Source organism: Moschus berezovskii, chromosome 27 (genome assembly GCF_049115385.1).
Source record: "Moschus berezovskii isolate FMDL1 chromosome 27, NW_MosBer_1.0, whole genome shotgun sequence".
Taxonomy (NCBI): Eukaryota; Metazoa; Chordata; class Mammalia; order Artiodactyla; family Moschidae; genus Moschus; species Moschus berezovskii.
In genome coordinates this window covers 20,344,718-20,366,681 of record NC_142486.1, presented here as the reverse complement: position 1 = coordinate 20,366,681, position 21,964 = coordinate 20,344,718, and the positions used below count along the sequence as shown (strand labels likewise).

Below are 21,964 nucleotides of genomic sequence, written 5' to 3'. Positions count from 1 at the left end.
AGAGCCTATTAACTTGGAATCTCTGTTTCAGGCGATAAATTCACGGCCTCTGGTCCAATTACTGTGCTGTCATAGTTCCCCCTCTGAGTATCCATCTCAACCACATCTTTACATGCTATTTCAGAAATTCTTGTCCTGTTAAGATGAATCCATGTTTGCTAAGCGTAACCCATAATCTTTTCTACAACAAACATGATTGCAGAGGCCTATAGATTATAATCACCGAGTGCCCATGGTAAATATTTTGAACGTACAAGTATGGATGGTTAATATAACTAAGCATGCCATAGTTTGTTCAATCCTTACCCACCCCTCGGCTCCATTTCATATTATGTATTGTGGTGCTAGTGGTAAAAAAACCCACCTGCCAATGCAGGAGACGTAAGAGATGTGAGTTCAATCCCTGGATCAGGAAGATGCCCTGGAGAAGGGCATGGCAACCCACTCCAGTATTCTTGCCTGAAGAATCCCATGGACAGAGGAGCCTAGTGGGCTACAGTCCAAAGGGTCACAAAGAGTCGGACACAACTGAAGCAACTTAGCACGCATGCATGCATTGACCTCATTGAACATTGCTGCAGAGATTGATAATATATTCTGAGCACTGAGAACCTAAGTGTTTTATATGCATTGCTCATTTAATCTCAACAATGATCTTAGGAGGTGGGTGCTGTCATTATTCCCATTTTGCAGATGAAGGAGTGGAGGCTCAGGGTTGAGCTCAGAGGCTTCAGATTCATGCAACTGTGGATGCAGGTTCAAACCCAAGTCTGGCTTCTGATTGTATAGCCACTATGCCACACAGCCTCCAGGGCCCTCAACATACTCGGCTCCCCTCGAAGAAGGTCCATTCTCTCTGTCTGTGACACCAACCACAAAGGGAGGCTTGTGTATGCAGAGCGCTTCAGATTATAGAGAAATGGGATTCCTTTGTCCGCCTAATTGTTGAAATGAATGATGAACCCTTAAGGGTTTCACTATGTTTTCTTTTGATGAAAGGCATCAATTGTTGGTTTGTCTTCCCTGAGACTGTTTAAAAAGCAGTTGAATTAAATCTGCTTTTATTTTAACCATCTAGCTTTGTCAAATACAATGTATGATTCAAAGAAAATTAACTAAGCCAACCTACAGGTCACCAACATTGATTTGAGCTCAAGAGAACACGTCAATAACTTGAATACCTATCAATACCTATTGATACCTATCAATTCCACTGCATCAGTTCTCTGATATGAATAATTAGAAGTAATACAGCCAGAGTTTTGAAATATAATAGTTGTTTTGAATTTCTTGTTACAACCCAATCAGACATTTCTTATGGAATCCAATGAACCATCTTCATTTAAAACACAAGGGCTCAGCGTTTCAGGTTTAAATCTTCATATTCCTTCTCCTCTTCCCAGCAGCAACTGTGAGTCATTCCTTCCATGGGTGTAGTGACATTTGCCTAACAATAGTAGGTCCACAGGAGCCAGAGATGACTCGGCCAAAAGTACCTCCATTCTAAACTTCATTTCACACTTCCACTGGCTTTCTCTGCTAGTGGGGAAAAAGTTGACACTTGATTAAATCTAGTGGGTGACATGGCATCATTTTAAAAGGCTTAAATCTTAATCCCGCCTGTCATCCTGACCTCTGATCTGAAAACTCAATTTATCTGTCACACAGCTCCATGCTTCCCCCATTATAAAAATCTCCCATTTGAGTGGTACATTCATTATAATCAATAAACCCACGGGGTCACGTCCTTATCACCCAAAGTCCACAGTTTACATTAGGGTTCATTCTTGGTGTTCTACATGTTTAGACAGCTGTATAACGACATGCATCAACCATTATAGTATCTTACAGAGTAGTTTCACTGCCCTAAAAATCCTCTACGCTCTGCCTGTTCCTCCCTCCCACCCCCTTACCCCCTAGCAACCACTGATCTTTTTACTGTCTCCATGGTTTTGCCTTTTCCAGAATGTCATATAGTTGGAATCATACAGTATGTAACCATATAAAGAGATTTTATTTTAAATAAGGAAAACCTTACATAATAAATCATGAAATAACCCAGTTGATCTGCATGCCGAGTATCACTGCTCTTATTTTTGTCTTGCCAACTTGAACACTGTATCCACAACGTGATGCAGTGCTACCCAGATCCACTCGATTAACTCCCAATTAGCATCCTTTCCCCACTATACCACTTCTCAATTTTTCCTGAAGTACTTCTTCAATTTGCAAGTCTACCCAAGTTACTCCTCCAAAAGGAGCTATTAGAAGCCAGAAACCATTTCTAGATGGCTAATCCTGGGTGTTCATTGGAAGGACTGATGCTAAAGCTGAAACTGCAATACTTTGGCCACCTCATGCGATGAGTTGACTCACTGGAAAAGTCTCTGATGCTGGGAAAGGTTGGGGATGGGAGGAGAAGGGGACAACCGAGAATGAGATGGCTGGATGGCATCACCGACTCTGTGGACATGGGTTTGAGTGAACTCCGGGAGTTGGTGATGGACAGGGAGGCCTGGCGTGCTGTGATTCATGGGGTCGCGGAGAGTCGGACACGACTGAGCGACTGAACTGAACTGGATTGAACTTCCAGTTTGCTGCTAGAAGCAAATGTATTTAATTCCCTTAAACCAAATGATTTTGTAAAATAGTGAGTCCACCATCAAATTTAAAATTTGAACACACATATGTGTGGATATATTATGCTTAGAAAATATGACCCAATATATACAAATGAGTACATATGTACAAATATGTACAAATAAGAGTACACTTTGAAGAATTAAATTAGGGCCTCCAAGATAACCTAGAATATGTTAGGACATCCTCATGTCTGGTGAAAGTTGAAATTTGGGAGAATCTCACAAGGTAAAGAAAGAATTCATCAACCATGCTGAACGTGATGTATTGAGTTCTGGTTCTAGGTGTTAAGCTCTTAGGATGTGGCTTCCCAGGTGGCTCACCAGTAAAGAATCCACCTGCCAATGCAGGAGACACAGGAGATGTGGGTTCTATCCCTGGGTCGGGAAGATCCCCTGGAGGAGGAAATGGCAACCCATTCTAGTATTCTTGCCTGGGAAATCCCATGGACAGAGGAGCCTGGCGGGCTACAGTCCATAGGGTTGCAAAGAGTCAGGCACGACTAAGCATGCACACTTGCTGTCTAAGATGCTGCGTATCATTGAATCACTCTCACAACCCTGTGGCTTGGTGGACTGTGGTCTACATGTACCCCCACATCCACCTCCAGGGGCTCCTGGTTGGAATGGCTTTGCCCCTCATTCCATGCCTCTGGTTATCAGAGGTTGGGGGGCCTAAGCCAGCTCTTCAAACCCAGCCCATGCTGAAGGAGGGCTTTGCTAGAGAAGATGAGTCTAGAGGGGCCTGGAGTTCAGGGTGTATCATGGCGTCCCGTTCAGAATGTGAGAAGATGACAGATGGTCTGCTGATTCTGCAGGGAAGTCCCGTCTGGCCTGAACACGCCGCTCCCTGCGGGAGAGTCCTTTTAGCCTCTCCAGGAGGGCTTGTGCCAGCCCCACCTCTAAACACAGACAGTACGACCTTGCCTTTCACTCTGGGCTGCGCATAAGGATCTCCTGGGAAATAGATTTTGCAGAAATTTTGGTCTATGGCTCTGGTTCATTCTCTGCCATCTGGAGAATGTGGGAAGGAACTGCTGTCCCCACTGAAGGAGCCGGAGCATCCCTCTTATTCTCTGTATTTATTCCTTCACTTTAACAACATTGCCTGGGACTTCCCTGGTGGTCCAGTAGCTAAGGCTCCATGGGGAACTAGATCCCACATGCTGCAACTAAGAGTTCACATGCTGCAACTAAGACCTGTGCTTAGTGGCTCAGTCATGTCCAACTCTTTGCCACTGTATGGACTGATTGTAGTCTGGCAGGCTCCCCTGTTGATGGAATTTCCCAAGCAAATATACTGGGGTGTGTTGCCATTCCCTTCTCCAGGGGAATCTTTCTGACCCCGAGATCGAACTCCTGTCTCCTGCGTGTGTAGGCTGATTATTGTCTGAGCCATAAACAAAATGGCTTGATATGTGCCAGGCTCTGAACGTCACTTGTCTTATGTCACTTGCTCTCACAACAGCCCTCGGAAGGAGGACTGTCACTGTGCCCCTAATATGTATACAAGGGAACCAGGAGTCAGAGAGGTTGAATAACTTGCCCACAGTCACACAGCAAGCACATGATGGAGTGATGCTGTGAATCCAGAACTGAACTTGGACCTGCCGTGATTTTACAGCTCTAAGTAGATATAAACTTTGAGCTTATCAGTTTTGTCAAGGTCACAGTCTCATTCTTAAATCAAAGAGCTTGTCAGGATACCCGCTGTGTTGTAAAGAGAAGAGGATGTGGATGCTCACCTTCATCTTGTAACCTGGCTGCACCCAAGTCTCTCTCAAAATCCTCCTCCCGCGTGGGCGAAAGCCCCAAGAGGAACAGTGGCCAGTGTTTGCCCAGTGCTCCAGCCCCTGAGTACAGTACCATCCTGATGGCCTCTTGCCAACTCACCAGCTTCATCCTCCCCCAGGGCAGGCCAGGCCTAGCACAGGAAGGCCCTCAATATTTAGAAGATTCCTACTTAATTGATCTGGATTGTGGTCCAAGCATCAGCTTGTAAAAGCCCCGCAGGGAGTTCCAGTGTGCAGCCTGGAGAAACAGGAGCTCAGTACAAGCAGGCTTGCGAGGCAAAGCCAAGCAGAGGGGTAGTGGGGTGGGGGAACTGGATTTGCCTGAAGACAAAACTGAGCTGGTCTAAAGTACTCTAGGTCTTCAGAGGGAAAGGGTGGAGCCAAAGTAGGAGACATTCTCAGAGGGCACGGGGACCCTCAAAGAGATGGAACCCTAAAATAGAGGAGGGTTCATGCTTGCCAGAGATCAGCTCCCTGCCCCCTCCCACAGACTCACACCCAGCCTTGTCCACAAGCCAGCTCTGTAGTGTGGTGGGTGTGAGAGAGGCGGGCAGAGGGGCTCGGGGTCCCCTGGAGGCCTGCACTCTACATACCTTGCTCTAACTTGCTTCTGCGTCCCACTCCCGTGCACCCTCAGCTCCCTGCACCTTACAGAGCCTCTCCTCCCAAATTACTGTCTGGGCACTCTGTGAGCCCCAGATGTGTCTCTCTATTTTCGATGTACCATCTGGGTTCATCCAGTTACCATCTTTTCCTGACCTTTGTATATTTGTCAAACTTGTGGACTCTGACCGTGCTAGATGGATGGTCTCACTTCTACATCCTCTGACCCTGTCGCAGGGATGTTGCTAAGAACATCATCCATGGCAGCACTGCATGTTCACGATCCACACGAGACATTTCTTCTAGACCTAAATTCAGGGAAAGCTTATTTTTCTCTGCAACCAATGCTTTTCCTTATAGGAAATATAAACTTCTGTCATCATTTCACGTAATTCTGGTTGCTTTGGCCTTTAGAAAGCTAATAGTACAATATATACAAACACATACTATATTTATAAAATATACACACACACATATATACACGCACACACACCCACATACACTCACACACACGCATATTGGGGGTTGGGCAGAAAGTTTATTTGGGTTTTTCTGTGCCATTCTTAAATACATACTATCTGCTATATAATCATTTTTAATTAGCTTTACCAAGGTATAATTTACATAACATAAAATCCACTTGTTTGATATTACATAATCTTGAATGCTGCCTCAAATATATTGTGAATTATAAGTTAGATGTAACCATAGATAAATGACACTGAGAGCTAAATCACTAAAGATTTTTAGTGACCTAGACCTCGGGTGTTTTTTTTAATTCCTTTCTTCTCACTCATGGGCTTCCCAGATGTTCTAGTGGTAAAGAAACCACCTGCCATTGCAGGAAATGTACAAGACTCAGGTTCAATCCCTGGGTTGGGAAGATCCCCTGGAGGAGGGCATGGCAACCGACTCCAATGTTCTTGAGAATCCCATGGACAGAGGAGCTTGGCTGGCTATAGTCTGTGGGGTCATAAAGAATCAGACACGACTGAAGCAACTTAGAAAGCACACCCCTCACTCAGGTCTTTTCATTTATTTATTCACAGAATATTTATTGAGTGTCTTGATATGGGTAATGTGACAGTGAAGCAATAAAACCAAACAGCTGCTCTCCTGGAGCTTACCTTCTAGGAGTGGGGAAAGAAACAAATGGCGATGAACAGCATGCCAGATGTGAGTGCTGGGAAGAGGAAGGGAGTGGGGAGTGACGGAGGGGCTGCCACTTGAGAGAAGGTGGTCAGGGAGGACCTCTGTGAGGAGGTCACACTGAGCGAGGTAAGAAAGCACGCTGTTGGGCATCTCTGGGGAGGAGTCCCGCAGGCAGGACAGAGTGTCCGTGGGAGCAGGTAGAGTGGAAACAGAATTATGCAGGACGCAATTGCAAGAGACCAGGGTGAGAATCATGGTGGCTTAGATCAAGAAGTAGGTTTGGGGTGGACGTTTTTTGAAGGTATAGTTAACAAAACTTGATGCACTGGATGAGAGATGTCAGAGAGAGCAATCAAGGGAGGCTCAGTTCGGCTTTGGACTTTGAGCAGGAATCTGTTGAAGTTGGGGGAGTGGGGAGTGGGGCCTCGGTCCCCAGCTATCACTGCCCTCTCCTGTCGATAAGCACACGGACACATAGTTCCCTTGGGGCCAATCTCCTTAGCCAGTTAAGAGCTGTGTTCAGGGCTCTCCTTGGCCATTCTCTGAAAAGATGAGGCTGATGGTAACCAGCGAGGCTAGTGGGCTGAACTGTCTCCACCCAGTATATATATCCAAGTTTAACTACTGATCCTGTGAATTCCACCTAAACTGGTGCTGGTGATTTAGTTGCTAAATCATGACCAACTCTTGGGACCCCATGGACTGTAGCCCACCAGGCTCCTCTGTCCATGGGATTTTCCAGGCAAGAATATTAGAGTGATTGCCATTTCCTTCTCCAGGGGATCTTCCCGACCCAGGAACTGAACCTGGGTCTCCTGCATTGCAGGCAGATTCTTTACCGACTGAGCTCTGAGGGAAGCCCAACCTTGGCAGAGGGTCTCTGCAGATGTCAAGTTCAGATGAGTTCAGGGTGGCCCTAATCCAGTGACAGATCTCCTTATAAGAAAAGACCATTTAGACAGAGACACAGGGAAGAACAGCATGTGAAGGCGGAGGAAGAGACTCGGGTGATGTGTCCACTGGCTGAGGATTGCTGGCAACTGCAGAAGCTGGGGGAGACCTCTGGAACTGATCATCCCTCAAAACCTTAAGGAGGAACCAACCCTACCTCAATTTCTGGTGTCCTGAAGTATGCAAGAATAGACTTCTTGTTCTTTGTTTTTGTAACTAGTACCAGTTCCTTAGTACTTTTCATATCCCCAGCACGATGCTGAATTCATGTGTACCGTTTTCCTACTTTATCCCCTCAAGTTTCCTTAGCACCAGCCAAAGCTGAGCATTGGTAGTTCCTCTGTTTTATAGATGAGGCAGTTAAGGTTCAGAAAAGGTAAGTGACTTTCCCGAGGCCACACAGCTAGTATGCGGTGGAACTTGGACATTTACCAGGTCTCCTATTTCTAAAGTCTGTGACCTAACCATAATGCCACCTTGTCCCGTCCCCCAAGAGCCAAGGTTCCAGGCACATTTTGCTGTTTGGATTTCCCAGTGAAGTTCATCTCCACCGACTTCCCAGTTAGGAATCCCTGGGCTACTCTCCATTTTATCTGTTGTCATGGGAGCTGCTGCTGTTTATCACATTCTCCCAAAAGATTCTCGGGGAACAGATGTGGCTTGGAATTTGATAAGAACATCACTTCAGCACAGCCTTTCAGTCTGTTTGGAATCCTCACCCAGGAGAGGGAGGGACAGCTGAACAAACAGCCCACACCCTCGATGTTGGTATTAACTGAAGTGGAAGCTCCAGAAGCTGCAGACAATAAAAAATCATGTCTACAGAAAGGAACATTTTAGAGCATGGCATCGCCATTGCTGGTGCTCGGGCTGTTTTTCTGCCATTTCTTTCTCTTGTTCCAACCCTACTTGAGGGCACAGGTGGAGGGGGATAAGATCTTCTCAACCACTTACTCCTTAGAAGTCAGGCCATGTGTATCCTGTTTGTAGGCGTATCACCAGTGCCTAGCGTCATGGCTGGCACAGAATTCCCGGGAGAGCTCATGGACTGGATGGATGAACTGGAATCATGGCTGCCTTACTAACACAGACTAAGCCCATCTCGACAAGGAGATGACTGGTTTGTTAGTGGCTGTATAAAAAATGGAGGAATGACCTACTGTTCTGGCTTTGGCCATGAGTTAGGCTATAGGGGCCGAAGCCTCAACAAGAGAGGTGGGTAGGGAAAGGAGAACAGGGCCAGGATCTGGAGTCAGATTTTAAACACTCCAGAAATAATATGCAGACGGCTCAGCCTCATGACTCAACCCTTGATTCCCAGGGCTCAGAGAATCAGATGGTTAAGAGCATGGACTTTGGAGACAGTGTATGGATGTGAGAGTTGGACTGTGAAGAAAGCTGATCACCGAAGAATTAATGCTTTTGAACTGTGGTGCTGGGGAGATCCAACCAGTCCATTCTAAAGGAGATCAATCCTGGGTGTTCATTGGAAGGACGGATGCTAAAGCTGAAACTCCAATACTTTGGCCACCTCATGTGACGAGTTGACTCACTGGAAAAGACTCTGATGCTGGGAAGGATTGGGGGTGGGAGGAGAAGGGGACGACAGAGAATGAGATAGCTGGGTGGCATGACCGACTCGATGGACATGAGTTTGATGATGGACAGGGAGGCCTGGCGTGCTGTGATTCATGGGGTCGCAAAGAGTCAGACATGACTGAGCGACTGAACTGAACTGAACTGAACCTCCAAGGGCCACTTCCTAGTGGAGTGACTGCAGACCACTCACCTCACTTCTCTAAGCCCTGGCTTCCTTTTCTGTGAGGAGCAGTAACAGTACCTGTGCCGCATCTTTGTGGAGTTACATGAGATGATGCACTGTGTAAATAAGAAGTAGGGGTAGTTAGCATTATCAGCCCCGAACTAGCCACCTTCCCTTATCTGCTGGTCCCCCCCCAGCATTGCCTGCTTTCTTCCTGGCACATACACTGGCCTGTTCCCTTTGAACGTCCCCTGTTCTCTGTCCAGCCACCCCCGCCCCCCCGACCTTGCTGCCAGTGCTGCTCTGTCTGTTGCGGACGATTGTTTGATACATCTCAGAGAGCTGAGAGTTAGAATCTGGAATTTGAATTCTAGAGCTTGAGCACTCGTTTTCTATCAAGGTTTATGGATCCAGGTTGGTTTAATTTGAAGGGAACACAGTTTGCTTCCCTTTGCCCGGAATATGCCTCTCCCATCTCCACATTGCTAGTCCTGGCAGTTCTCCAGGTCTCAGCTCAACCATCGCTTCCCCAGGGCATCTTTTGCTGGCCCACCAAATCAGGTTAAGTCTTCCGTGTGAACACTCACCATGGGCGCCATGCACTTCTTTCAGGAGTTTAATCATAATTGAATGGGAATCATTTGTGCTGGTGTGTAAGCTTCCTGAAGACACTGTCATTCTGCATCCTCAGCGCCCAGAATATCCCAGACACGTAATTCGTGTTTACTGAACAAATGAATGAATTGGCCAGCCTTCTAGGTCCGGGATGAAACTAGGAAAGGTGATTCATTTGGAGGGCAGAATGAATTCCATTTCCGTTACCCATCTCAACTGAAGCCTTAAACATTTTTTGATTGAAAAGAGTGTGCATAACTAAACACAGGGCATAAATAAAGCCAGGTAACAGGGGCCACAGCTGACAAGGCTGGGTTGCTTTAGGGCACATGTGAACTTAGATGAATCTATTCTAGTTGCCTCCTGTTGTACCACAAATTGTCCCCAAACTCAGAGGTCTAAAACAACAACTGTAGCCCTCCAGGCTTCTCTGTCCTTGCAATTCTCCAGGCAAAAATACTGGAGTGGGTAGCCATTCCTTTCTCCAGGGGATCTTCCCGACCCAGGGATCGAACCGGGGTCTTCCACGTTACAGGCAGATTCTTTACCGTCTCAGCCACCAGAGAAGCCCAAAGACCCCAAAACAACAGCACTCATATGTTGTTACCTCATGGTTTCTGAGAGTCAGAAGGTTGGGAACACCCCCTGGGTGGTTGTGGTTGGGGTCTGTCCTGCAGTGACTGGAGCAGGGACAGCTGGGGCTGGAGTTCCCAGTGCTGTCTTCTCCAGGCCTCTCCTCTGCACATGGCCTTATTCTGTAGCCTTGCTGGCATGGTGGCCTCAGGGCTCCAAAGGCAGGTGTCCCAAGAGAAACTGACAGAAGCTGCTGCCTCCTGAGTCACACAGTGTTCCATTCACTGGAGCAGTCACAGAGGCCGCCCACGTTCAAGGGGACAGGGCACAGACTCTGCCCTTTGAGAAACGGCAAATATCTATAGACGTGTTTTGAAACCGCCACAGAATACCACTTCCTTCGTGATGTGGGGAAATCTCTCAGGAAGCTCTCAAAAAGCCCTCCAAGGACAGAAGGATTCCTATTGAAAGGAGAGCTTGACTTGTCTTGCAGTTCCCTTGACTGCAGAAAAACTGTTGGGAAACTCAAGAGTTCTGTTTTACCTCTGGAACATCCTCGCTCTTATATTAAATGAGTCGACTTGATAGTACCTCAGAGGCTGCCCACATTCGTGGGGACAGGGCACAGACTTTGCCCTTTGAGAAATAGCAAATATCTTTGACCTTCAGCAGCTTCTCTGGTGGCTCAGATGGTAAAGACTCTGCCCACAATGTGGGAGACCTGGGTTTGATCTCTGGGTCCAGAAGATCCCCTGGAGAAGGGAATGGCAAACCACTGTGGTGTTCTTGCCTGGAGAATTCCAGGGACAGAGGAGCCTAGAAAGCTATAGTCCATTGGGTCACAAAGAGTCAGATATGACTGAGCAACTAACATATATACACACACACAGTTCCTCAAAGCAACAAATTTAGTAATTAGAGTCAAGGGGAGGTGCTTGTTAAAATGCTCACTCCCAGGCCACAATCAGAGCTTCTAGACCAGAGGTGGCACTTGAAAACTTGTCTTGTAAACGAATATCCCCATGTAATCCTGATATAGGCAGGTATCTGTGCTGTGTGTGCTCAGTTGTGTCCGACTCTGGGAACCCACGGACTGTAGCCTGCCGGGCTTCTCTGTCCATGGGATTTTCCAGGCAAGAATCCTGGAGGCACTGTTGTTTATAAAGAATGGAATTTGCCTTGTTTTAGGTCATGTACTAACCTGATGCTATTTGACTTCACAAAATGTTTATTTTGTATTAAGAATTTGAGCTCCTCAAGCAATAATTTTGTCTTACAGGACCTTTAAGAAATAAAAATCCACTCAAGGTAGTATAAATAAAATAACTTTATTGGGGAGATATGGAGGTTTCTATGGAAACGGCCAAGGCTCCTGAGAGATTGGAACCAAGAACTGGAAAGCAAAGCCTTTGATCATTCCCTGACATTCTTTTCCTCACCCTACACCCCCACCACCACATCTGGGCCATTTTTCTTTGCCTGCGTGTGGTGGGAAAGCACTACTTATCACTTCTCGGCCTTTTGGCTAAGATCAAGTGTAGGAAAAGACCACTTTAGGCAGATCTGTCTGTTTCTCTCTTCAGGACCCCAGACTGACTGCTGGGAGTATCCTAATTCCACGTTCTTAAATGAGAGCATCTGATTGGCTCTTAATTGATTGGCTTAACCTCAGTTCTCTACCTCTGATCCAATCAGCTGTGGCCAGATAGATCCCCTGCCCAATCAGAAGATTCTAGTAAGGATCTGGAGGAACTGGAAAGTATGGTAGGGTCCATTTCCAACTTCAACTTCAGTCACTTTTGATAATGCAGTCACTCTTGATTTTTATCTTTTTTGAAATACATGTTCTAGAACAAACTACCAGGGCTGGGCACACCACCTGTTTTTATAAATAAAGGTTTATTGGGACACAACCACAGTATTCACTTGTGTGAATAGTCTTCTGGTACTGGCTTATTCTCTCCCTACCCCTGTAGCTTAGGACAGGGCAAGGCACTGAGAATCTTCACACACAAAAATAACTGTAACTACAAATGCAACAGTATTTTCTAAGATGTAAAGCACATAGTATTGATGATTTGCAAGACGATTTTAGTTTAGTAATTTGAGTTTTTAAAGGTGGTAAGTAGATGCGATGTGCAATAAAATTAAATTGCAGCATGATAAGGTTAGTCTCCCTTTTTATGTTTTCTCTTAGTCTTTCTAATTACTTGAACCAGAAAGCCTCATTTGTTGACTGCATGCCACTGATAGCTAACATTTGCTAATATCACTTTTTTTGCTTAAACAAGGAGAAAATGCAGGGTCTGGCTCAGTACTTTCAGCAGCCAGTCTCATCCAGCTAGAATTTCCTAGCGCTGCTCTGTTCATATTTATTTTTCTGCTCATCTTTCATTTAAGGATGCGATAGGCTTGCCATTAATGGTGGTGATCCAGAGTTTCCTTTTCAGATAAGTGTGGTTAAGTAAAGATGTGACCAGGTTTTAAAAATACTGATGAAATACCAGTTTATGTGGTAGGGGGAAAAATGTGAAAAAAAAAAAAAAAAGGCACATGAATGGTGATTGAAGTTAGGATACACCTGCATAAAGTACCTGACAGAGCTGCAAAGCAGTCCCATGGTCCAGAGGAGGGAGTGACCTGTTTGGTCTTGTGGATCATGGAGGGATATAGGCAAAGGTGACATCTGAGCTGAATCTCAGATTCTCAGGGCAGTGAACAAGCGCGAGAGGACACTGCAGGCAGTGGGAATAGAATAGCCACAGGGAAAGAGAGAACAGGATGTGGTCATGGAGTTGTTTTGCTTGAAGGAGCCACTGAGAGACTTAAGGCGTTTGAGTAGCCTGGTCAGATTTGCATTTTTTAATTAATTAATTTATTTTAATTGGAGGCTAATTACTTTACAGTATTGTAGTGGCTTTTGCCATACCTCAACACGAATCAGCCACGGGTGTACACAAGTTCCCCATCCTGAACCCGCCTCCCACCTCCCTCCCCATCCCATCCCTCAGGGTCATCCCAGTGCACCAGCCCTGAGCTCCCTGTCTCATGCATCGAACCTGAACTAAACAGTCATTAGCTCGAGCAGGTTCATCTCTCTGAGCTTCAGTTTGTTCATCTGTAGAATGGGGGTAGTTGAAACAGACATATGGTGCCTGCGCCTGGTGCCTGGGGAAATTCCCAGACATCTGTCTTGCCCCTCCTGCCGCCAGGGGGCTGCACTGACATTCAAGAAGCCCAGGGTCCCTCGCCTGGGTTCTTGGGCGGTGGTGGGTGGGTGGGGTGGGGTGTTCACAAGTATTCAGGATTGTTAGATGGTACATCGACCAGCGGTGACGGGACAGCAGGTCTGTCCACACTTGCAGCGCTGAGCCCCTCCTGTGTCCTGGGGGTCCTCCCAGCTGACAGCTCGGCTCCTACCAGCCTTCACTCACTCTGCACGTTCACCTCTGCTCGTGGCCCTCCCTGCTCTTACCCCAGCCCTGGCCTCCTGGGGAATCTGGGAGCAGAAAACGCCTGTCTTCAGCCTACTCTACATTTCAGTCGCTGTTTCTGCCTTGGTGAGGGCTAGGGAAGGAGAACCGGCTCTGGGTACCCGTGAGGGAGCAGAGCAAAATGGGAAATAAGCTGCAGGCACATAGTCCGGCACTTTGATCCCTGCCCTGCCCAGGCAACTCCTGGGAGGATCTGCTCAGCTTGGCAGCTCGTGTTTCTGTGGTGAGGCTGGGGGAGAAAGAGGCTGCAAAAGTCCTCTTGCTTCGCAAGTGTGTGTGTCAGGGACTTTCTCCCTAAGAGTTCTAAGTTCCTGGATCTGTGTCGCCCACGGCCACCGCTGGCCGTGATGAGAGAAAATGGTCGGCCAGGAGACTGCACAGAGGGGTGGGGAGCCTGGCTGAGAGCTCCCTGCAGGAGTCCAGGGGAGCCCTTCACATCCCAGACAAGAGCCGAGCAGAGCATGGGAGCTGCTCTCCTGCCCCGAGTCTCCCTCTGGCCCCAGGCCTCTCTTGCTGACTCTGATCCTCCAGCCAAGTCAAGGGTGAGCATTTTCGTTTCCTCAGCCACCTAAACTTCTGGAGGATTCTTCTGGAGCTCTGACAAGTGGAGCGTTTAAAGGCAGAGACCTCGAGGTCAGGTTCACTTCAGTTCAGTTCAGTTCAGTTGCTCAGTTGTGTCTGACTCTGCAACCCCATGCCCCACAGCACACAGGCCTCCCTGTCCATCACCAACTGCCAGAGTTTACTTAAACTCACGTCCATTGAGTCAGTGATGCCACCTAACCATCTCATCCACTGTCATCCCCTTCTCCGCCTGCCTTCAATCTTTCCCAGCATCAGGGTCTTTTCAAATGAGTCAGTTCTTTGCAACAGGTGGCCAAAGTATTGGAGTTTCAGCCTCAGCATCAGTCCTTCCAATGAATATTCAGGACTGATTTCCTTTAGGATGGACTGATTGGATCTTCTTGCAGTCCAATGGACTCTCAAGAGTCTTCTCCAACAACACAGTTCAAAAGCATCAATTCTTTGGCGCTCAGCTTTCTTTATAGTCCAACTCTCACATCCTTACATGACCACTGGAAAAACCATAGCTTTGACTAGACAGACCTTTGTTGGCAAAGTAATGTCTCTGCTTTTTATAAGCTGTCTAGGTTGGTCATAACTTTTCTTCCAAGGAGCAAGTGTCTTTTAATTTCATGGCTGCAGTCTACGGCCATACCACCCTGAATGCGCCCGATTTCGTCTAATTTCATGGCTGCAGTTACCATCTGCAGTGATTTTGGAACCCAGAAAAATAAAGTCTGTCACTGTTTCCCCATCTATTTGCCATAAAGTGATGGGACCAGATGCCATGATCTTAGTTTTCTGAATGTTGAGTTTTAAGTCAGCTTTTTCACTCTCCTCTTTCACTTTCACCAAGAGGCTCTATAGTTCTTTTTCGCTTTCTGCCATAAGTGTGGTGTCATCTGCATATCTGAGGTTATTGATATTTCTCCCGGCAATCTTGATTCCAGCTTGTGCTTCATCCAGTCCAGCATTTCTCATGATGGACTCTGCATATAAGTTAAATAAGCAGAGTGACAGTACTCCTTTCCTGATTTGGAACCAGTCTGTTGTTTCATGTACAGTTCTAACTGATGCTTCTTGACCTGCATACAGATTTCTCAGGAGGTAGGTCAGGTGGTCTGCTATTCCCATCTCTTGAAGAATTTTCCTCAGTTTGCTGTGGTCCACACAGTCAAAGGCTTTGGCATAGTCAATAAAGCAGAAGTAGATGTTTTCTGGAGCTCTCTTGCTTTTCCATGATCCAACGGATGTTGGCAATTTGATCTCTATTTCTTCTGCCTTTTCTAAATCCAGCTTGAACACCTGGAAGTTCTTGGTTCACATACTGTTGAAACCTAGCTTGGAGAAATTTGAGCATTACTTTGCTAGCATGTGAGATGATTGCAATTGTGTGGTAGTTTGAACATTCTTTGGCATTGCCCTTCTTTGGGATTGGAATGAAAATTGACCTTTTCCAGTCCTGTGGCCACTGGTGAGTTTTCCAAATTTGCTGGCATATTGAGTGCAGCACTTTCACAGCATCATCTTTTAGAATTTGAAATAACTCCACTGGAATTCCATCACCTCCACTAGCTTTGTTCATAGTGATGCTTCCTAAGGCCCACTTGACTTCACATTCCAAGATGTTTGGCTCTAGGTGAGTGATCACGCCATCGTGATTATCTGGGTCATGAAGATCTTTTTTGCACAGTTCCTCTGTGTATTCTTGCCATCTCTTCTTAATATCTTCTGCTTCTGTTAGGTCCATACCATTTCTGTCCTTTATTGTGCCCATCTTTGCATGAAATATATGCTTGATATCTCTAATTTTCTTGAAGAGATCTCTAGTCTTTCCCATTCTGTTGTTTTCCTCTATTTCTTTGCAGTGGTCACTGGGGAAGTCTTTCTTATCTCTCCTTGCTATTCTTTGGAGCTCTGAATTCAAATGGGTGTATCTTTCCTTTTCTCCTTTGCCTTTCACTTCTCTTCTTTTCATAGCTGTTTTTAAGGCTCCCTCAGACAGCCATTTTGCCTTTTTGCATTTCTTTTTCTTGGGGATCATCTTGATCACTGCCTCCTGTTCAATGTCATGAACTTTCATTCATAGTTCTTCAGGCACTCTATCCAATCTAATCCCCCAAATCTATTTCTCACTTCCACTGTATAGTCGTAAGGAATTTGATTTAGGTCATACCTGAATGGTCTAGTGACTTTCTCTACTGTCTTCAAGTTAAGTCTGAATTTGGCAATAAGGAGTTCATGATCCGAGCCACAGTCAGCTCCTGGTCTTGTTTTTGCTGACTGTATAGAACTTCTCCATCTTTGGCTGCAAAGAATATAATCAATCTGATTTTCATATTGACCATCTGGTGATGTCCATGTGTAGAGTTTTCTCTTGTGTTGTTGGAAGAGGGTATTTGCTATAACCAGTGTGTTCTCTTGGCAAAACTCTGTTAACCTTTGCCCTGCTTCATTCCGTACTCCATGGCCAAATTTTCCTGTTACTCCAGGTATTTCTTGACTTCCTACTTTTGCATTTCAGTCCCCTTTAATGAAAAGGACATATTTTTTGAGTGTTAGTTCTAGAAGATCTTGTAGGTCTTCATAGAAACATTCAACTTCGACTTCTTCAGCATTATTGGTCGGGGCATAGACTTGAATTACTGTGATATTGAATGGTTTGCCTTGGAAACAAACAGAGATCATTCTGTCATTTTTGAGATTGCATTCAAGTACTGCATTTCAGACTCTTTTGTTGACTATGATGGCTACTCCATTTCTTCTAGTTCAGGTAAACTGGGTTCGAATCCTGGCTCTGTCCCTAACTGAATTTTTGGTGTCACAGGTCACTTACCTTCCGAGAGCCACCTATGAGATAGAGCTCTTTTCTTTTTAATTCGTTAATTTAAAACTTTAATTTGTTTGTTTATTATTGAAGCATAGTTGATATACCACATTATATAAGTTGCAGGTATACATTGTAGTAATTCACAATTTTTAAAGGTTAAACTCCGTTTATAGTTGCTATAAAATATTGGCAGTATTTCCTGTGTTGTGTAATATACCCTTGTAGCTTATTTTATACCTAATAGTCTGTACCTCTTAATCCGCCACCCCTATGTTGCCTCTCCCGTATGAAATGCAGTTCTTAATGGTACTGACTTCCCAGAGTCTTAGGCAAAGTGAATGAGAAATAATAAATGAGAACTACTCATTGTCTGGCACATGGTACTCAACATAATGTGGCGATTGATATAATTGCCTGCAAAATATCTGACCCAGTGCGTGCAGTGTGTACTTACTTGGATCTGATTGCCTCTTCCTCCAGGAAGCCTTCTCAGAAGCTCCCAGACCAGGTTAGGTCTTGAACAACATGGTCCTGCCCCATGCTTCTAAGAGGCTTCTTGGGAACGGTACCTGCGGGTCACTCTTCCCTCTGGCATAGTCACAACCAGTGAAAATAATGATGTGTCACGAGCCACGCTGATTAACATGCTCTGATTGTGACCATGGCTGTGTGGAAGGAAGCCCCAGGACACAGGAGGGGATGTTAAAATATCACATTAATCATCCCTGTAATTAATGTCCAGAGTCCTTCCTCCCTGGAATGCAGCGTCGGGAAACGTGCCTGCTCATCTCATGGTGTTTCTCCATGCTTAGCAGGCTCTTAGGAAATATTAAATAACAGAAAGAACAAGAGAACCATTGCCCCCAATTCAGTTTTATCAGGAATTCAATCATCCCTTCCTTCAACAAATACTTCTTGAACGTCTGCTGTGTGCCAGGCACTATTCCAGGCTCGTCGGGGTACACCAACGAACCAAACAGACAAAGATACTTGCCCTCACGGGGTTTATGTTTGACTGGGCATTGATACGTGTCCCAGAGGGATATCTTGATACATGTTCATCACTCTTGGAACTGTCTTCTATCTTTTAGAAAATTGAAGGCTAGTTAGTTTACAACGTTGTATTAGTTTCAGGTGTATGGCAGAGTGATTCAGTTTATATTAGCTATATTTCTTTTTAGATTCTTTTTCCATTAGAAGCTATTATTAATACAAGATACTGAGTATAGTTCCCAGTGCTGTACAGTAGATCCTGTTGTTTTATTGTTGTTTAGTCGCTAAGTTGTGTCTGACTCTTTTGCGACCCCATGGACTGTAGCCTGCCAGGCTCCTCTGTCCAAGGCAAGAATACTGGAGTGGGTTGCCATTTCCTTTTCCAGGAGATAGTCCCGACCCAGGAATGGAACCCGAGTCTCCTGCTTGACAGGCAGATTCTTTACCACGGAGCCACCTGGGAAGCCCCCTTTTGTTTATCGACTTTATATATAGTAGTGTGTCTCTGTTAATCCCAAGCTCCTAATTTATCCCACCACCCCTGCTTTCCCCTTTGGTAACCGTAAGTTTGTTTTCTATGTTGGTGAGTCTATCTCTGTCTTGGAACCACCCTCTTTTCGATTGGGTTCAGCCATTCAAGGTTCAAGGTCTGTGGGAAACTTCATGTATCATATCAGCATCCACTGAGGATGTGTGGAAGAAGCTTGAAACGGATCTGAATGACCCTCAGCCACCAGTGGCTTCACCGGGGGCCCCTTCAATTACACTGACATGCCCACTGTCTTGCAGGTCATGCTCTCAGAGCGAAAAGGCACAGATGAGCTGTATGCCGTGAAGATCCTGAAAAAGGACGTGGTCATCCAAGATGATGACGTGGAATGCACGATGGTGGAGAAGCGGGTGCTGGCCCTGCCCGGGAAGCCGCCCTTCCTGACCCAGCTGCATTCCTGCTTCCAGACCATGGTAACTACCTGGGGGCCGGACTCCTCCACCTCCAGGCTTCCAGGCTTTGGCCAGAACAGTTTTCTAGCAGTGGCCATCCCATAGAGGCACCCGGGCCCTTCCCATCCTGGAGACAGAAAGCTGTCAAGCCCAGGAATGACCGCAGAGCATTTTTCTGAGGTTGCCACTGAGAAGCGCTCTCCCCTGAGCAGATGCTGTTTCAACAAAGATAAAGGAATTCAGGCAATTGGTTTTATAACCAACTGAGCAGGGCCCTCCTCTGGCAGCAAGAGGTGACTTGGGGACAGGAACTCAGGACTTTCAGTCCCACAGTCTGAGATGTTCTAGCAGTGGTTACAGATGGGGATAAGGGCAGAGGTCCTCACGGGTGCCCCTACATGGTCAGGGTCAGGCCTCCGGACCCTTCAGATAAATGCATGATTCCACGCTGCAGGTTGCATGGCCCTCATAGGACTCCCGGGGCAGGGGGCACAGCCCGAGTAGGGGCTGGTGAGCTCAGAGCCAGGCTTCTAAGAAGAAGAGGGAATCTGTATACTATCTGCTACTCACTGTGATTCTACTTTCATCTCAAAGAATGAGAGACATCCTTCGAACAACCTCTTACCTTCCCCTGGGCGTACGAGACCTGGGTTTCCGTCCCTAAGCGGGTGCTTGTGGCGATCAGACCACAATCTGGGGACCCATTCACCTCACTGGGCTCTGCTGTCACAGCCCCCATTGCATTGACTGGTAACTCTCCCCCTGTCTGTCTCCTTTGCTTTAAGAGCACGACCTTCTCAGAAATAGGGCCTAGCTTTCTCAGCCATCTGCCTCATCTGTGAGCCTTTCCCAGGTACCAGACACTGTATGTGGAGTTGGGTGGGAGTAGGGGAAGGAAGGCAGGGCAGAGCCCAAATGCAAAGAGATATAAAGTTAATTCTTGCTTTGGAAGCTTCTCAGTGCCAAAGGCCTAGAGTCTTAAAGATGCTTTGAGGACATATTCAAGATTATTTTGACTTGCTGCAGTTTGCACCCTCCGTTCTGATTTCAGAACCCAACTCCTGTGCGCAATGGGATGCTATTGTAAGTTGTGTGTGCTTTAAAGTTTCTTTTCTCCTCCAGCATCCCCAAGTACTATGCTCCGCTAAGTTGGATTGAGTCCCCTGCCAGCCTGGAAAGACCTGGAACTGAGTTTGGGGTGGATTTTCTCAGAGCAGGCTGTACCCTAGTTGTAAAACTACCTGTGTTGAGAGGGGCAGAGTCAGAACCCGGCTCCTTCCTCGTTGTGAGGGTTTCTTGATACCTGTTGGGGTCAGAGGGACCTGGGTTCACATCTCAGCTTTGTCATTTTCTGACTGAGTGGCCTTGGGAAAATTACGCCCCCTGGGCCTCAGTCTTTTCATACGTAAAAGGGATAATAGTAGCTGCATCCAAGGTTGCTATGAGGCGGAAATGAGATTACACATCAGAAGTGCTTGACGCGGTGCTTGTTACCTGGTAAACACTCTCGTGCTCTGCTCAGTTTTCAATCATGTCCGACTCTTTTGCAACCCCATAGACTGTAGCCCGCCAGACTCCTCTTGGTTCATGGAATTTCCCAGGCAAGAATACTGGAGTGGGTTGCCATCTCCTGCTCCAGGGGATCTTCCCAACCCAGGGATCGAACCACATCTCCTGCATTGGCAGGCAGATTCTTTACTGTTGCACCACCTGGGAAGCCTCCAAACACTCATAAATGTAATCCACTTCACAGACATTTAACATTGGCCTTGGCCTGGACCAGGTGCTGAGGTATAGAGCTGAGGAAGCTAGGTCCTCTTTTTGAGAAGCTAGGTCCTGTTTTCTCCTCTGAAAGCAAAGGCAACAGACATGGGGATATTATCACACAATGTAATGGTGCTGTGATAGCAGAATCTGGAGAAGTCAAGGGGTCCCTGGGTTGTTCCCTGATGCCACAGGGGCATCTGCATTTTGGGTGAAGGGATAGTTTTTCTGCTGGGGCCCTTTCCCCAAATCCCAGTCTCCCTGCCACAGGTCATCAAGAGAGGGAACATTCTAGGCAAATGTGTGCAGTATTTCTTCAGGGGCTTTGACCCACCAGCTTCTTGTCAGGGTCTGCTGGTGGCAATGGGCTATAAAAATACTTTCAGTCCACTGCAGAGCTAAAGTCGAGTTTGCCAAAGTGTGGAGCTTGTACCACTATGCAGTATGCTGCTGGGCAGTTTGAAGAGTGATTTTGGGTGGTGCACAAATTTTAAATTGTGTTCTTTTTAGTTCACTGTACATTCTTCTGTGTACCTCAAGAAGAATGTTTCTGTTTGGTGCTAGCATGGCCATTAACATCTTTCTAACACTTGCCTTTTTTAACACAGAGAGAGAGGACCAGGTGTCAGGTTCTGAGCTTTGACAAATAGCAGTTTCTTTTTGCTTACCTATTTTTAATTGAGGTATAATTACTTTACAATATTGTGTTCATTTCTGCCATACATCAACATGAATCAACCATAGGTATACAGTTTCCTTTTTTAATATTTATTTGGCTGTACTCAGCATGAATCAGCCATAGGTATACAGTTTCTTTTTAAATATTTAGGCTGTGCTGGGTCTTTATTGCAGCATGTGGGATCTTTAGTTGCAGCATGGAATTCTTAGTTATGGCATGGGGGATCTAGTTCCCTGACCAGGGATCGAACCTGGACTCCCTGCTTTGGGACGATGGAGTCATAGCCACTGGACCACCAGGGAAGTCCCTAAATAGCAGTTTCTAAGTCATTGTTTTGCTTTTATTTTATATATTTTTCACAGATTTCTTTCATTTAAGACAGCACTATCAAGTCTTTTAATTTTTAAATTTTGAGATATTATAAGACAAGTATAAAGAAACCACACACAATTAGTGTGTTTTTAATGAGTTTTTACAGAGTTAAGCTCCTTATACCACCATCCAGGTCAAGAAAGAACTTTGGCAGCCACTCTAGAAGCTTCTCTGTGTCTTAATCTCCATCTCCCCGCAAATGGTAGCTTGACTTCCTTACCTGTCTGTATAGTTTTAT

General features: G+C 46.0%; 1 protein-coding gene across 3 annotated transcripts in view; it reads left to right on the top strand.

Annotated features, from left to right (window-relative positions):
- PRKCB (protein kinase C beta) overlaps positions 1–21,964 on the top strand; it is a 381,063-nt gene that overhangs the window by 300,820 nt on the left and 58,279 nt on the right. For all 3 annotated transcript variants that reach the window (XM_088833029.1, XM_088833028.1, XM_088833030.1), the window contains one exon: positions 18,759–18,932. In XM_088833029.1, coding sequence (XP_088689155.1) covers positions 18,759–18,932 — 174 coding nt within the window. The remainder of the gene's footprint in view (positions 1–18,758; positions 18,933–21,964) is intronic.